The sequence below is a fragment of the Saccopteryx bilineata genome, chromosome 4 (genome assembly GCF_036850765.1).
Source record: "Saccopteryx bilineata isolate mSacBil1 chromosome 4, mSacBil1_pri_phased_curated, whole genome shotgun sequence".
Classification (NCBI taxonomy): Eukaryota; Metazoa; Chordata; class Mammalia; order Chiroptera; family Emballonuridae; genus Saccopteryx; species Saccopteryx bilineata.
In genome coordinates, this window is record NC_089493.1 from 61,851,450 (window position 1) to 61,869,084 (window position 17,635).

Here is a 17,635-nt window from a genome sequence, read left to right on the forward strand (position 1 = left end):
GACAATATCTAAAGTATGTATCTATTTCATTTCCACTTTATTCCTAATGTAACTATAACAAAGTTGTTTATTATCCTTACTTTGCTCTGGGAGGATAGAAGCCAATCCCCTCCTTTTCCAGATAAAGAAATTGAGGCCCAGGAACATTAAGTGACTTACCCAGAGTCACATAACAGCTGACTGTTGGCGGAGCTAAGACTAGATGCTAGTCCAGAAATCTTTTTATTCAGTACCCAGCTTCTCCAATTTAAAAGCTGGCTGAGGAGATAGGACTCATACCAAGAAATAATTAACAGAAGGAGGTATATAATTAGAAGCTGAGATTTCAAGAGCTGAAAAGGGCCTTAGAGGCTATATAGAAGGGCTTTTTGCTCAGAAAGAAACTTCTATGCATATCCACAGACAACTGAGTATTCAGCAGTTGTGTTGAAACCCACTTCTAGTCCTAATTTTGTAGTCCTCCAAGGATTTGAAAACAACTCTTGTGAACCTATAAAATAATAGCACAGCTGTGCTAAAATTCCCAAGTTTAAGTCTTTCACATTATATAAGAATTTTAGAATGTAGTTTATTATAAACCTGGTAGTCCTCTTCCAGTTGACTCCAGAGATGGCCTCCAATAAATGACAACTCCTGGTACTCATGTCCTTATGTAGTCCGCCCCACCCTGAATTATGGCTTATCCTTTGACTTACATAGAAGAGACAGAGGTAACCCTGTCATTTTTGGTCTTAAACCTTTAAAAAGGATAACAAATTTTATCTTTGTGCTCTTGAAAGCTAGCCACCACATGAGTTGAGTTACCCTGCTGGAGAGGATACCTCCGGAGTATGAGATTCCCATGGAGAACTGAGACATCAGCTCTGTGAAGGAAGAAGCCATCTTAGATGTCCTGTTTGTGAGATTCCAGCCAAAGCCAACAGAACACCCAGCTGAGCCCAAGCAATATACAGAATGATGAGAGATAAGAATACAATTTTTAAACCACTAAGTCTGAGTGGATTGTTATACCGCAATAGATAAATTGAAACGACCCACTCAAAAGTTATTTCCAGAACCCAAATTGATCTGTCTCATGCTGAAGATAGAAAGAATAGTGCCTCTATTTATCCTGACACTATTAACACTGCCTCAGGTTTAATTTACATTTAACAATCCTGTCATCAGATTGAATATACAGCTAAGTATCAATCCCTGGCATTTGTCATAGAATAACTGTTTGGCTACTCCTCTCCAATGTTTTCCTAAATGGTATCATCATGCACCTAAATAAAGGTTATATATATATTATAATATATATATAATATATATAAAGGTTTTATATATATAATATATATATCATAATTTTATCTTGTCTGCTGTGACTTCATTTCAGCTTGATAAAAATATTTTTTAAAAATTAATATTAGAGTTCTGCCATCAAATATAATTATCCTTTGTGTTCTTTGCAACTTGGCAAACCTCATACATATTTTATCCAAATCATTGATAAAATTCTTGAATAGGACCAGGCAAATTCAGTCTTTTTGCAGGGCACTAAAGATTTCCTTCTGAGTGGAGTTAGATACATTAATTGAGCAACATTTTTAGGAAATGGTCATTCCAGTTAAACAATCTAATCAAATCTGTCATCCAAGATAATCATTATCCCCTGTAATTTGACAAATATGCCATATGTATTTTATTCAAATTATTGATAAAAATTGTTGAATGGGACCAGGAAAATTCAGAGTTCTTCAGCAGGGCACTAAAGATCTGCTGATTGAGCAATACTTTTAAAAACTGAGCGTTCGAGCCACAAATCTGTTTAATCCATAGTCCATCAGGTTATTTTTCTTCTTTTGGTTCACAGTGACATTGCAGAGAAATTGCTTCGCAGGTGTCATGGAATATTTGGTCTTGGGCTTTTCCCTGAACTTTCTTGGTAAAACTTTCCAATAAAGTAGTTTAAATTTAGTCTGACACACCAGCTGCCAATCAACTCATGTGAACACCACTTCACTTCCTACACAATCAAGAATGATTTGTTTTAGAATTCGACAAGCACAAGGTTGGCAGTCAAAACACCAGGGTTGAAATCCTGGCTATTTGTATTGTGAACTAAGGCAAGTTAGTCAACTTCTCTGAGCCTCAGTTTCTTCATCCATAGGATCAGAATAATAATACTTTCTTCATGGGTTTTATATGACAATTAAGATGCAATGATATATGGAAAGCACATAGCATCACACCCAGCATGTAATAGCTCAATGCATGTTGGGTTTCATTATTATTATTGCTTTATTATTGTAATGTTAAGCTGTTACTCAATCTTTTCACTTTTCTGAAAAATACAGCAAAAACAAAAATAGTGCTGCTTTTTACCTGCCATCTGTTAACATTAACCATCTGCCCAAAGCTGTGGGCATATTCTTTTTTTTGTTGTTCTTTATGCTCAAAACCTTGATTAAAATGTGTACCTCACCTCATACCCACCTTTTGTGGCCCTAGCATGTTTCACATGGCGCAATTCACCAGAGCTCCAAGTGCCATCAGACAGACCCATGGGGATCACTCATTATGTTCCTGCCATATCTTGCATTGGTCTGTCATCACCAGGAGTGAGTTGAGTAAGACCCAGGCATCATTCAGCTGTGCCAGGAGCTAATGGGGTAGTAAACTGTTCACCATTAAGAAGTCATGGTGCCTGACCAGGTGGTGGCACAGTGGATAGAGCATCAGACTGGGGTGTGGAAGACCCAGGTTTGAGACCCCGAGGTCGCCAGCTTGAGCACGGGCTCATCTAGTTTGAGCAAAAGCTCACCAGCTTGAACCCAAGGTCGCTGGCTCCAGCAAGGGGTTACTTGGTCTGCTGAAGGCCCATGGTCAAGGCACATATAAGAAAGCAATCAATGAACAACTAAGGTGTTGCAATGTGCAACGAAAAACTAATGATTGATGCTTCTCATCTCTCCGTTCCTGTCTGCCTGTCCCTGTCTATACCTCTCTCTGACTCTCTCTCTGTCTTTGAAAAAAAAAAAAAAAGAAGAAGTCATGGGATCTAGGGTTAGGGAGGAAGACTTGGAGAAGCAGGAGAGTACCCTAGTACCAGGGAACTAAGGCACCAGGAAAGGAAACGGAACAAAATTATAGTGGCAAGGACCTAAGTCATAGGACCATGCACAAGCTGAACATAGTAAGATACCAGAAAGTACCAAACCCAGGGTTTCTTATATCTCCCTCCAAAAGAGATGATACCAGATCTTGGGTCTGAGTTGAATCTATAAGTAGGATTAGGTGACCCCCCCCCCATGGGGGTTACTGTGCTGCTCCAGCAGAGAGCCAAGCAAGGTACTAAGAGAATATTCTAAGAGAATTTCCAAGATTCCTGACCCGTGTTCATCCCTTCCATTTCTTCCAGCTGATCCTGAATTACTGGAGAAGTCCTTTTCTTACTGATTTCTGGATATTCTGAGAGATAACCTCATTGTAAGTCCAGTCAGAAATCTACTGGATGCCTTTCTTTTAGTGAAATGACAATATCTGGTGACAGCTGAGTGGGATCCAGGTCACTGATGACTCTCTGAGTACTCAAAATGTCAATTAAAGGCTAGAACGGATCTGATAGGAATGGCGAGAGGCAGTCTTGGGTTATACTTCACAAGGCAGTCATTTTAAATCCACTTTAATGACCCAAGGGAATGATACTGGTTATAATTCTCTGCCTGTCTGTAGCATCAAGATGTCTTTAAATATCACTCAAAAGCCAGCTAAGACTTTTGCCATTTTTAAAATCTTTTAAAACTAAAAAATATTTTTAGAAGATTTTATTTGGAAAGAGATGGAGAAATAAACTCCACCGCAATCTCACCTCCTGGAGACAATCTTAAAAATTGGAGTGTCTCTGAGCTACTTTCTTCCTGCCCTCCACTGTTCCCCACCCCACTGTCATTGTGTCCTCCTGTTTGCTTTCTCTCTTTGGACCTCAAGTTCAGAGAGTTGAGTTATTTATACTTCTCAGTCATAGCACATTATCAATATTTTCATGTCCTTGGCTTTGCTTCTATTTTATTGTATTACTTTCCTCCTTCATTCTGAGTTTTTACTCCCAGTCACCCTTCCTACCCCTAGCAGCCATTCTAAGATGCTGTATTCTTGCATTTGCACGCATCATTGAAGAATATATTGTATTTGTGTTTTCAGTTTACATAGATGGTACTTGTTCTGTTTTCTAGTTTTTGGTTTTTTACTCAATACTGTTTCTATGATCTATTTATAGTGTGGGGTGCTTATCTGGCTCATTGCTACTAATTGCTACATGGTGTTTGATAGTGTGTATCCACCACATTTCAATGATCAAATTCCTTAGTGAGGGACATTTAGGTTGTTTCTAACTATTGCTGTCAAAAACAGTAATAAACATCCCCATGCATATGCCACTGTGGATCTGCTTATCAGAAGTATATATACAGGAGTGAGGTTTCTGAGTCATAAGGATACACATATTTAGTATCACTACGTGCTTCCATATTGTTCTTCAAATGGTCGTAACATTCTTTTTTATTGAGAAATGATTCACATCCCATAAAATTTACTCTTCTAAAAGTATATAATACAATGGTTTTCAGATTATTCACAGAATTGTGCATCTAATTCCAGAACGTGTTGAGTACCTCCTAAAGAAACCTGGTAACTATTAGCAGTCACTCTCCATTTCCTCTGCTTCTTGCCTCTGTCAATTAAGGGGCTGAAAATCTAGTTTCTGTCTCTCTAGATTTGTCTGTTTTGGACATCTCATATAAATGGAATTACATTTTATATGGCTATTTGTGTCTGGTTTCCCATACTTAGCACATTGATTTCAAGGAATGTATTTCATTCTTATTTGCTGCTTAATAATATTTCATTGTATGGAGATACTGCATTTATTTACCAATTCACCAGATGATGGACATTTGCATTTTAATTTTAATATTTTTTATTATTATGAATAATGTTGCTATGAGCATTTATGTACACGTTTTTCTGTGGGCATATATTTTCAGTTCTTTTGAATATAGACCTAAGTGTGGAATTGCTCTATCATATGGTAACTCTGTTTAATTATTAGGACTGTTTTTTAAAGTAGCAATACCATTTTATTGTATATTCCTATTAGAAATATATAAAGGATTTAATTTCTAATTTCTACACATCCTTATCAACGTTTGTTTTTGTATTTTTTCAAAGTGAGAAGGGAAGGAAAGGCAGACAGACTCCCGCATGTGCCCAACCGGAATCCACCCGGCACGCCCACCAGGGGTCGATGCTTGGCCCCTCTGGGACATTGCTCCCCTGCAATCGGAGCCATTCTAGCACCTGAGGCGGAGGCCATGGAGTCATCCTCAGTGCCAGGGCGAACTTTGCTGCAATGGAGCCTTGGCTGCCGGAGGGGAAGAAAGAGATAAGAGAGAAAGGAGAGGGGGAAGTGTGGAGGAGCAGATGGGTGCTTCTCCTGTGTGCCCTGACTCGGAATCGAACCTGGGACTTCCACACACTGGCCAACACTCTACCGCTGAAACAACCAGCCAGGGCCCTTATCAACATTTTTTATTGTCCTTTTTTTTTTTTTAAATTACGGTCATCCAAATAGGTGAGAAGTGGTATTTCACTGTGGTTTTGATTTGCATTTCTTAATGACTAATAATTTTGAGCATATTTCTATGTGCTTATTGGCCATTAATATATTTTCTTCGTAAAAATAGCTATTTAAGTCCTTTGCTTATCTTAGAATTGGGTTATCTGTCCTTTTATTTTTGAGTCATAATAATTTTTTCCATATTATGGATACAAGTTCCTTATCAGATATATTATTACAAATATTTTCACCCAATCTGTAGACTTTTTCACTCTTTTGATTCTATCTTCAAAACACAGAAAGTCAATTTATCAATTTTTTCTTTTGTGGATTATGCTTTTGGTGTAAACCATTGTGCAATCCAAGCTCATAAAGATTTATGTGGCCCTGGCTGGTGGCTCAGTGGATAGAGTATGAACTCAGTGTACGAACATCCTGGGTATTTTTTTTTTTTTTTTTATTTAAAGCAGAAACGGGGAGAGACAGTCAGACAGACTCCCGCATGATCCCGACTGGGATCCACCCGGCACGCCCACCAGGGGGCGACACTCTGCCCTTCCGGGGCGTCGCTCTGACGCGACCAGAGCCACTCTAGCGCCTGGGGCAGAGGCCAAAGAGCCATCCCCAGCGTCCCGGCCATCTTTGCTCCAATGGAGCCTCGGCTGTGGGAGGGGAAGAGAGAGACAGAGAGGAAGGAGGGGGGCGGGGGTGGAGAAGCAAATGGGCGCTTCTCCTATGTGCCCTGGCCGGGAATCGAACCCGGGTCCCCCGCACACCAGGCCGGCGCTCTACCGCTGAGCCAACTGGCCAGGACCAACATCCTGGGTTTGATTCCCAGTCAGGGCACACAAGAGAAAACAACCATCTGCTTCCTCCCCTCTTTTCTCCCCCTTCTCTCCCTGTTCCCCTCCTGCAGCTAGTGGCTAATTGGTTTGAGCATGGCCCTGGGCACTGAGGATAGCTCCATTGGAGCGCATCAGCCTCCGTTGGAGCGCATCAGCCTTGGGTGCTAAAAATAGCTCAGTGCTTAGAGCATCAGCCCCAGAAGGAGCTGCCAGGTGAATCCTGGTGGGGGCATATGTGGGAGTCTGCCTCATTATTTTCTCTACTCTTACCTAAAAAAAAAAAAAAAAGAAAAAAAAAAAGATTTATGCCTATGCTTTCTTTTAAGAGTTTTATAGTTCTAGCTCCTACATTTAAGTCTTTGATTTAGTGTCAATTAATTTTTGGATCCTGGCTGGTTGGCTCAGTGAATAGAGCATTGGCCCTGTGTATGGGTGTCCCAAGTTTGATTCCCAGTCAGGGCACACAGGAGAAGCAATCATCTGCTTCTCCCCCCATCCCGCTTCCCCTGCTACAGCCAGGGGCTCAGTTCTAGCATTGGCCCTGGGTGCTGAAGATAGCTCAGTTGGTCAGGACATACCGGACTCATGTGCTAAAAATATATTGGTTGATTTGAGCATTGGCCCCAGATGGGGCTGTTACTGGATGGATCCTGGTCAGGGCACTTGTGGAAGTCTGTCTCACTATCTCCCTTCTTCTCTCTTAAAAAAATAAAAGTAATTTTTGTATATGTTTTAAAGTATAGATTCAAATTCAATCTTACTCACGTGAGTATCCAGTTGTTGCAGCTCAATTTGTTGAAAAGGCCACTGAATTGTCTTGACAGCCTTGTCAAAAATCAGTTGACTGTAAATGTGAAGGTTTTGGTTTGAACTCTCACTTCTATTCCATTGTTACATGTCTATCCTTATCCATACTGCCTTGATTACTGCAGCTTCTTACTAAGTTGTAAAACCAGGAAGTGAAAGTTCTCTAACTTTGTTCTTTTTCAAGATTATTTTGGGTCTGTTTGGGAGTGTTATCATCTGAATTAGTTTGCTATGGCTTCTGCAACAAATTAGAATCTAGGAGCTTAAAACAATAAAGTTTTATTAATTTACAGCTGTGTGGGTCAGAAATCCCACATGAATTCACCAAAACCAAGGCACTGTAATTCAGCAACTAAGTAAGCATGGCCCCATGTAAGTTCTTTGCACCAGAGTACAGTAAATTAAGAGAATTATCAAAGCTAAATCAGTCACCCAAATTGGATTATTTAAATGTCAGCAAATGTACAAGCCTGGAGACTTTGTTTCCTTAGGTTTTTTTTTTTTATGTTAATATAACAGATATAAAGCTGAGCACATAAATGAATTAGCTGACACGAAAAGGGAAGTAAATTCTAGTCACTATGTTCAATGTCTCACAACCATTTTCTTAATATTTTCAACAACCAATACAGAGCACATACCAGTATCATTCCTATTTCATGGATGAAGACTGAGGGTTAGAGGGTCCCACAGCTATTCAACAATGGATCAGAATTCAATCTGGCTATCTCTAGACCCTGACCTCTTGAGCAGTAGCCACACAGCCTCCAACCTAGGAGTGCACAGACTCCCTTCACAATATTGTTCAATGGTTCAACAATAAAACACCTATTTCTTAACCTTGGCCCCAGGCTAAGATTAGGCTCCTATATGGGCCATGCATAGTCTGCTCTTTTCCTTGACCCAAAAAGATCTTTTTGGTCATGTCATCTATTAGATCATAATTTTATTCTCAGGATATCATCATATGGTATGGGCCAGGTGAGGACCATCAAAATCCCCTTTTAGAATCCTTCTGCACTGCTGGTGGGAATGCAGACTTGTGCAGCCATTGCGGAAAACAGTATGGCATCTCCTCAAAAAATTAAAAATGGAACTTCCTTTTGACCCAGCTATCCCACTTTTAGGAATATATCCTAAGAATCCCAAAACACTAATTCAAAAGACGATATGCACCCCCATGTTAATTGCAGCATTGTTTACAATAGCCAACATCTGGAAACAGCTAAGTGTCCATTAGTAGATGAGTGGATAAAAAAGCTGAAGTTTGTATACATGGTTGTGGAAAAGAAGATCTTACCTTTTGCGATGGCATGGGTGGACCTGGAGATTATTATGTTAAGTAAAATAAACCAGGCAGAGAAAGATAAATATATGATCTCACTTACATGTGGAATCTAATGAACATGGTAAACTGAGGAACGGAATAAAGGCAGAGGTGGGGTCATAGGGACCAGAGGAACAGCTGTCAGGGGGAAGGGGGATGAGGGGATGGGATCAGAGAAGGTGAAGGAAATAGTGAAATTATATATATATATATATATATATATATATATATATATATATATATATATATATATATAACACATAGATGCAGATAACAGGACAACAAGTCCCAGAGGGAAGGGGTGAGGGAATTAGGGGAAGGGGAGCAAAGAGGGTGTAATGGGGGACATATTGTGGGGGGTTGAGGGTGTTATATTGAATGGGACACTTGAATCCATGTTAATACAATAAATTTTAAAAAAATTTAGAAATCCTTTCAGTAGTGGTGATTTTCTTTATGTAAAAGTTGAGAAATATTGCACTACTTTTAATTTGCTTTTATTTCCAAAAGTCTGAAGTCTTTGAGTAAAAAACTGTAAGTAAATAAATAAATAACCATATTTCCCCGTGTATAAGACACACCTATTTTCAAAAAATTTGGGCTCTAAAAACTGGGTGCATCTTATACAGTGGTTGTAGATTTTTTTTTACTTGCATTTCCCGCTTTTTTGTACTTGTTTTTGTGTTCATTGTTGAAGACAGTAATTTGTCATCAGACATAGATGAGGACAAGCTAATGAATGGGAGTTTTGACAGTGATGAGGAGTTGTATAAATTTTATGATGAATAGAACTTGAGTTCAACAACTTTATGTAATTTTTTTTTTTTAATTTCAGGCCCCAAAATTAAGGTACGTCTTATACATGGGAGCATCTTATACATGGGGAAATACTGTAAGCATCAAACAAACACTGCTACTAAAGATTATAGCAGCCTAGAAATTTTTAGGTTTTCAGTTACCTTAATTAGCCAATGTCTCACTCAGGGCTGCCTGGCTGTTATAAATTTGGACTTCTTTTCACTGTGCATTTTAGCTTTTAAAATGTAAGCATTTTGGGGAGTTCGCATTTTTTTGATGTAATAATAATTACTAAAGATCTTTTTCACAATTTCAAGTAAACCAGAGACTTCCTGCCTAAGCATAATTTCACTCCTGCTAGATGGCTACTTTTAGTAACAGTAAACAAATGCATTTTTCATTTGGTGCAAAAATGAAAATATTTTGCAAAATTTTACAGAAGACTGATACAAAGGTATGAAGCACAGGTAAATTCATGCTACAAATACCCAATGTCCTCCTGAGGAATGGGACATTGGAGTAAATCATCTGTCTCTCACATTCACAGAGTCCACATTGCTATTGGCCAGAGGTAAAGGATAGTCTCACTGAAAATATGAACTATGACTGAATTTTGATGATATTGAGATATTATTGATAATTATTTCTGTGTGTTCTACCAATATTTTTAAAGAATTCTTATCTATTAGATATACATATTAAATATTCATGAATACAATGATATCATGTTTGTGACTTGCTTCAAGAAAAATCCCCAGGGAAATAGTGAGACAGAGAGGGGGATATAAGGAAACAATATTGGCCCTGCATTGGCAATTGTCACAGCTGGGTAGAGAGTACATTATGCGATTGTACTTTTATTTTGTTATTTTCTCTACTATTGTATATTTATTGGCACAGTGGTGGGAAGTGTGTGGCTTTTCCTGGCTTTAGCACTGACTTCACACATCCCAGAAAATTTTTGAATCCCAAGCAAACTGGGATGGTTGGTCATTCCATTCAGCCATGTCATTTGCATTCTACCTCTGCCACTGTTTACTCTGGAACTTGGTGCAAATCATTTAGGCCTCTGAGCCTCAGTCTTCTCATTTCTTAACTTTTTTTAATTTATTCATTTTAGAGAGGAGAGAGAGAGAGAGAGAGAGAGAGAAGTGTGGGGGGGAGGGAAGTATCGACTCCCATATGTGCCTTGACCAGGCAAGCCCAGGGTTTTGAACCGGCACTCTTCAGCATTCCAGGTCGACGCTTTATCCACTGCGCCACCACAGGTCAGGCCTCTCATTTCTAAATGGGGATAATAATATATTTGCTGTGCTGTTCTGAAAGTCTTATCAAATACTAGACGTGAATGTGTTTTGTAAACTGTGAGATATCACACAAGAATTGTGTTAACATAGTACAGGATCTCTGTTACTTAGGGTGCCCAGACCCCAGGAAGTCCTTGCTTTCTTCTTAGGAAGTCAGGAAATTCTCTTTTCTGCTAAGTGCTTCATAAGGAGGGGCCAAGAGGATCCCCTGGGCCTTGGTCCTGGCCTTTGGAGTATTCCTCACAACCTCCAGGACTCCCAAAGCACCTCCATTTCTTCCTTGAGTTTCAGTCTTCCCTTGGCCCTATTTCCTGAGACCCTACAGGCCCAGAGTTGAGGGGCTATGAGGAGAAAGAGGCAGTTGTGTGACTGGGCTCTGAACACCAGGAGGAGTGCTAGAAGGCCAATCTACTCATTCAGCACAAGGCCTAGAGCCCACTACACTTTTAGTAGCCCATGGAAATGTTTTAATCTCCAACATGAAATGAAAAAAGTAATGCAATCTGGCTTATTTCCAGTAGAGTCATAAAATATAATTCATAAAATTTACTGTGTGTGTGTGTGTGTGTGTGTGTGTGTGTGTGTGTGTGTGTTGAGGGGAGGTCTCAAGAAGGCAAAAGTACCTGAAGTCCCCAAAAGAAATTATGTAACCCTGGAGGAAGATAGAATCAAATTGTACTTGATAGAGTCCCCACATAGTTCCATAGATTCACTCAGCTCAGTTTATTTATTCATATTCAATTGATTTGAGGGTTCTTCTTAATCTAGGGACAGCTTCTCTTGATAAGAGCTACTCCATTTTCAGCAATAAGAGGTCAGGGTTTGCTGGATCACTCTGTTATCTATCATCTATCTATCTGTCTATCTGTCTATCTATCTATCTATCTATCTATCTATCTATCTATCATCTATCTATCTATCTATCCATTGCTTCTCGCCATGTGCTGTGATTATAATAAACGTGTTATCTCAGAGAACCTGAAGTCCCAGTTTGAGAACTGATATACATCTTTTTGTGGGTGATGTTTGGTCAATTAATGCTATTTAACCAATTTAATTCATTTATTAAGAAACCTAGACAATTACCTAACGTTAAACTAACATAGCTTTTGGTAAGTTCTACCTTTGAAACTTTTATAAAAATATTCATCAACAACTTGTCCCCAGTCTTTTTTTTTAATGTTTATTTTATTTATTTTAGAGAGAGAGGAAGGGATAGAAGGAGCAACAGGGACATCCATCTGTTCCTATATATGCCCTGACTAGGGATTGAACCAGCAACTTCTGCACTTCGGGACAATGCTCTAACCAACTGACCTATCTGACCAGGGCTGTCCCGTCTTTTATCAATGTTTTTCAAACTGTGAAACTGTATTCTGAAGATTGCCTGCCCCACCCCACAGTTTTTCTTTGAAGACCTCTCAAAGGCTGTGTTGGGTTGGAGGTGGTGGTGTAAGATGATATCACATATAGAATGCAACTCCTATCCCCTTCCCGGCCTTTCCTGTTTATAGCAGCTCTGATGGTTTACTTGTGGGTTACCACATGTTTTTATTTGAACAGTGGGTTCTGTGACTAAATAAAACGTGTAAATCATCTTCTGTAACTGGAAGTGGTAATCCTCTGTAACTGGTAATTCTTTTTCCGTGATGACATTTTTGAACACTGACGTACCTTTAAATGAGACAAGTGTGTGTGTGTGTGAAAGCAATGGGAAGGAAATAATAATTTATATCTTAAGGATCAGATTTAATATGCAACATTTTTACTCCACTTACTTTGTTCAATAGCTGAGTATTAACTCTGGCTCTTACTGGTTAGAAAAGTCCTACACCTTTCGCATGCCCTAAGATCTCAACTGGTTGGAAAAATCACAGATAAATTCTATTTTGGACATTAAAATAAATGCTTTTTATTAAGTTTTAGGATTGACAAGGAAGAGAGACGGGAGGCAGGTTGCAATTTTAGCTCTTAAAGGATCTATTTCATAAGTAGGTTAGTTGTTTCCAACTGACTGCTGATAACAAATTATTCATCCTCATAGACCTTCTGTTGGGTGAGAGCTGACACAGGCAAACCCACTTATAAGGTGGGGGAGGAGAGGGCTTCAGTGTGAGCACCTGGAACAAAAGGACTTTCCCCCCAATTTAAAAAAGCTTCCTGGGGTTTGATTTCCGTAAGTGTGCATTTCCTCTTTATAATCCTAGTCATTAATCACCAAGTAGTGTATAATGAACACCTGCATGGACCACAGATTCCACAATCCAACCTAAAACGTCAAGTTTTGGGTTGTCTCATCCTCTAAAAATTATAATCCACCCCAGGGTCTGTTCCTGACTTGTTTGGCTTGTCTGTTTTTGGCAGAACTTGAATCAGGAAACAGGATCTCAACATACTCTTACTCCTCTCCTCCTCTCTTCTCAAATCCAGGCTCTCTCAACCTCCACACTATAGACATTTTGGACTGAATAATTCTTTTTTTTTTTTGTATTTTTCTGAAGCTGGAAACAGGGAGAGACAGTCAGACTCCCGCATGCGCCCAACCGGGATCCACCCAGCAGGCCCACCAGGGGCGACGCTCTGCCCACCAGGGGGCGATGCTCTGCCCCTCTGGGGCGTCGCTCTGCCGCGACCAGAACCACTCTAGTGCCTGGGGCAGAGGCCAAGGAGCCATCCCCAGCGCCCAGGCCATCTTTGCTCCAATGGAGCCTTGGCTGTGGGAGGGGAAGAGAGAGACAGAGAGGAAGGAGGGGGGGAGGGGTGGAGAAGCAAATGGGCGCTTCTCCTATGTGCCCTGGCTGGGAATCGAACCCGGGTCCCCCGCACACCAGGCCGACGCTCTACCGCTGAGCCAACCGGCCAGGGCCTGGACTGAATAATTCTTTATTGTAGGGGAGGGGGATGTCCTTTACATTGTAGGATGTTTAGCATCATCACTGACTTCCTCCCATCAGATGCCAGTAATATCTCTTCCCCAGTTATGACAACTGGGGAATGTCTCCAGACATTGCCGAATGTCCCCTTGCAAGAGTGGTGAGTAGGAAGGGGAAGGCAGCAGAACTGCCCCTTATTGGGAACCGCTGCTCTCTAATCCATGAGGATTCCAAGTCTGAGAATCTTACCAGGAATCTGGTCACTAGACTTGGTTTTCACAGTAACCATGTATTATAATTTATCAAGTCAATGTGCTCAACCTGGCTGCACATTAGAATCGCCCAAGACATTATAAATGACCAAGGGGGCATTAGCATTATTTCAAAGCTCCTCAGAAGAGCTTAGTTTGTAAACAGGGTAGATAATTGCTGAGCTAGGTGTACTTAGCAGTCTTAATACTTATAAAAAGTCAAACACTGACCTGTGGTAGCACAGTGGGATAAAACTTCGACCTGGAATACTGAGGTCACTGGTTCAAAACCCTGGGCTTGCCTGGTCAAAAAGGCACATATAGGAGTTGATGCTTTCTACTCCTCCCCCTTTCTCTCTTCCCCTCCCTCTCTCTCTCCTCCCTAAAAATTGAATAACTAGAGTCTTTAAAAAGAAAATTCAGAATTCATAAAAAAAAGAAAAAAAGTCAAACAAAAAAAATCCAATTTTATTTCAAATAAGAAATATCCAAGTAGTTTCAGCAAGAAAAATAATTCCATGTGTCAGTAGACTATAGACCACAGGCCACTGGAGACATTTCACATTTGTTTCCTGTTGTTCTTGTATTATCACAGAGCAATTGGAAAACTAGATCCTTGTGGAAATTCTGGGATTTTGAACAGTTTGACTGAAAGTGCATCACTTGATGTAGAAAAATTTCTCTGGTATTTGTAACTCAGAGATTCTTTTTAACCCAAGGACATCAGTTAGAGTGTTTTAAAGAAGAGCATAACCTAGAGGAAATTTCCTGAATGTAACGTTTGGGGTTGGCAAGGAGAGAAGATCAAATGACCTAGCAAAGGAGGCCTTCTGATCATGCTTTTCAGCAGACGAAAAATATGATCAAATCACTACGTCTTTCTTTTGTTAATGCTTCAGAATGGCAGGAATAAAACCAGACAATGAAGGCCTTTTATCTTGGGATCCAGAATTAGGTCCAGAAGGTGTACATATTTTGGCAGCTGTCGATCTCACTTCTCCTGGCCAGCCAGGAAGGGCTGGCCAAGATTCTCAGCTAGTTAATGACCTTTAGAAAGGTGTAGGATACATGAGAAGATGTTCGGCCTTCCACCTGACCTAGGCCACTAACTTAGCTCCCCTGAGATTTTGTTTCATCTGAAAGAAAAAAAAAAAAAAAAAGGGCAGCATAGTATTTACCACAGGCAGTCTCTATAAGTATTAAATTAAATAATATGTGTGAAAGCACTTTGTATACTGTGAAGCCCGATACCTATGTTATTTCAAGGAACCTTCCATTCTGAAGATTTTACTAGACCAGGAGCCAATGGCTTTCCATTTTGGCTTCTAGGGCATGTATAGACTAACAGATGAGTGCAGTCATTGACTTAGCTTGTCAAATGTCTGTCCTCAAGTGGGCAATTAGGGAGATACATTTGAGCTAAAAATACAGAGTGATATATTTTTTATGACTGGGGTTATGACTGTATTTTAGGTTATTACAGACTAAAGAGCAGAAAATTAATTGGTGCCCTCTAAAAATGCAAAGAGTAAGAGATTAAACTGATAAATGGTTTCCATTAAAAAAATTCCATTTGGTTTTCCAAATTTATCTTGTCTCTTGAGGTCTCTGAATGCCACAATGTCCTTCTCTTATGCTCTCCAGCTATATGCCACTGCTTGCTCCCTACACCCCTGGGTTTGGAGGCTATCAATATTTATACAATAATTATGGCATGGCAAAATTAGAGAGCTAACGCTTTAGTTTTCTAATTCATGAATATGTTAACTGAAACCACTGTTTTGTCTTTCAGTTTAGTTTTGGTCAATATTCAGAATGTAACCCTTGTGAGTTTGAAAATAAAGCTTTGGTGATACTGTTTTATATAGATAATGCAATTAAAACCATCCAAATAAGTCCATGGTCAGGTTCCAAGTTATTAGTGCTCACTCAGTAATAAAAATTCATATGAAAGAATGAAATAAACAGGGTAGAAAGAAAGCTGTTTCAAAAGACAGTCCCTGCTATTTTGGGGGGGAAACTGGAAGAGAAGAGGTCAGTATTTTCAAAACTACATTCAAATGCTTTTCCAATTAGGTGTCTCCAGTGGCTTTCAAAGAACATTGCTGCCCCCGTCTTATGAAAACAGACACCTGGATGCCATCTTTCCTGAAGAGAACATCAGCTCAGCCAAATGTAAGCCCAGGGCTGAGCACAGCCCTACATTATCACACTCAGTTCCTGCTTCTCCGGTTTGTCCTCAGATTGCTCGGCCTCGAAGTCCGGGTCAGGGTCTGCATGGTGGATTTCAATGATGAGCATATAGATGAGGCCTCCAATGAGAGCACCAACCAAAGGGCCCACTACAGGAATCCACCAGAAGTTATTTCCAGTTCTGAAATCAAACAAGGAATTAGTGATACATCACTGGGCCTTCCTCCTGGTATTACTGCTAGTTATTCACTAACCAGCTAGTCCTTCTCATGTTTATGACCAGGGGTCCCCAAACTACAGCCCGAGGGCCACATGCGGCCCCCTGAGGCCATTTATCCGGCCCCCGCCGCACTTCTGGAAGGGCACCTCTTTCATTGGTGGTCAGTTGAAAGGAGCATAGTTCCCATTGAAATATTGGTCAGTTTGTTGATTTAAATTTACTTGTTCTTTATTTTAAATATTGTATTTGTTCCCGTTTTGTTTTTTTACTTTAAAATAAGATATGTGCAGTGTGCATAGGAATTTGTTCATAGTTTTTTTTTATAGTCCGGCCCTCCAATGGTCTGAGGGACAGTGAACTGGCCCCGTGTAAAAAGTTTGGGGACCCCTGTTTATGACTCTTTTCACTCAGCAAGAGCTAAGTATAAGGGCCCTCACTGCAGCTTGGCAACCTGGATTTTCCAATACACCTGACTTCAGATGATCCATCCCATTGTCCTGTTGGTACTTACAAGAATATGTCCATTTATTTGCCTTTCAGAAAAAAAAAAAAAAAGTCTTTGAATATGGTCAAAATTGAAGGCACCTAGTGAAAGTTCAGATTGATTATTTAGGAGTTTACTTTCCCTCATCCTGAAATAGTGAGTCCTGAGGATTATGAAGGAGGGTGTGGAGAGATTCCTAGACACCACGGGTATGTAAATTGAGTGCTTATTTTTTTGAGGTCACACCTTAAAGTTATTCTCTAATAAGGCTATTAGATTATGATTCTCTCTCCCCTCCAGTAATCTTAATGTTGGTACATTATATCGAAGATAGTGTTCTGTGAGAAAGCAGCTGTCCTTTTTGGAGACTGGAAATCCACTTAACTCACTCAGTAGAAAGGACCATGAATGCTCAGAAGCAAATAAAACTATACAAATATTATTTAGGGATATGTCCGAGTGAGACAAAACTTTTTAAAAGGAGGGAGATGATAAACAAAAAAATTCAGGACAGTGCAGAAGAGGCGGGGGGAAGAGTAGGAGCACACTGACACACACAAGGATGTCACAGCGTTCTGTTTCAGGGAAGGAGTCACGGCTGTACTTTTTTTTCATTATGCTTAATAACTACATGTAAGGTCTTATGCTTAATAACTACATGTACTAAATTTTGATGAGAAAGAATAAAGGAAATAAACACAAACAAGAGATCTGTCCTAGGACCCACGAGACCTGGTTCTAATCTCAGGATTGTCTAGAAGAAGGTTTCAAGGCGAGTGTCCCTCCCTCTGAGATTTGCACTCTCATCTGCCTGGTGATCTCTCCCGCTTGGATCATCCAAGCACTCTTAGATCACAAACCTTTGATCATCAATGCAGTCTTGCGGAAACAAGACTCTGACATCTCGTGCTCACAACAGCCACAAGATGTCACT

At 40.0% G+C, this 17,635-nt stretch overlaps 1 protein-coding gene across 1 annotated transcript in view; it reads right to left on the minus strand.

The window, feature by feature from the left end:
- Positions 1–14,251: 14,251 nt before the first annotated feature.
- The window catches only part of AQP9 (aquaporin 9), a 52,700-nt gene continuing 49,316 nt past the window's right edge, over positions 14,252–17,635 (minus strand). The window contains exon 6 of the mRNA XM_066276045.1: positions 14,252–16,178. Within this exon, the coding sequence (XP_066132142.1) occupies positions 16,004–16,178 (175 nt within the window). The 3' untranslated portion in view covers positions 14,252–16,003. The remainder of the gene's footprint in view (positions 16,179–17,635) is intronic.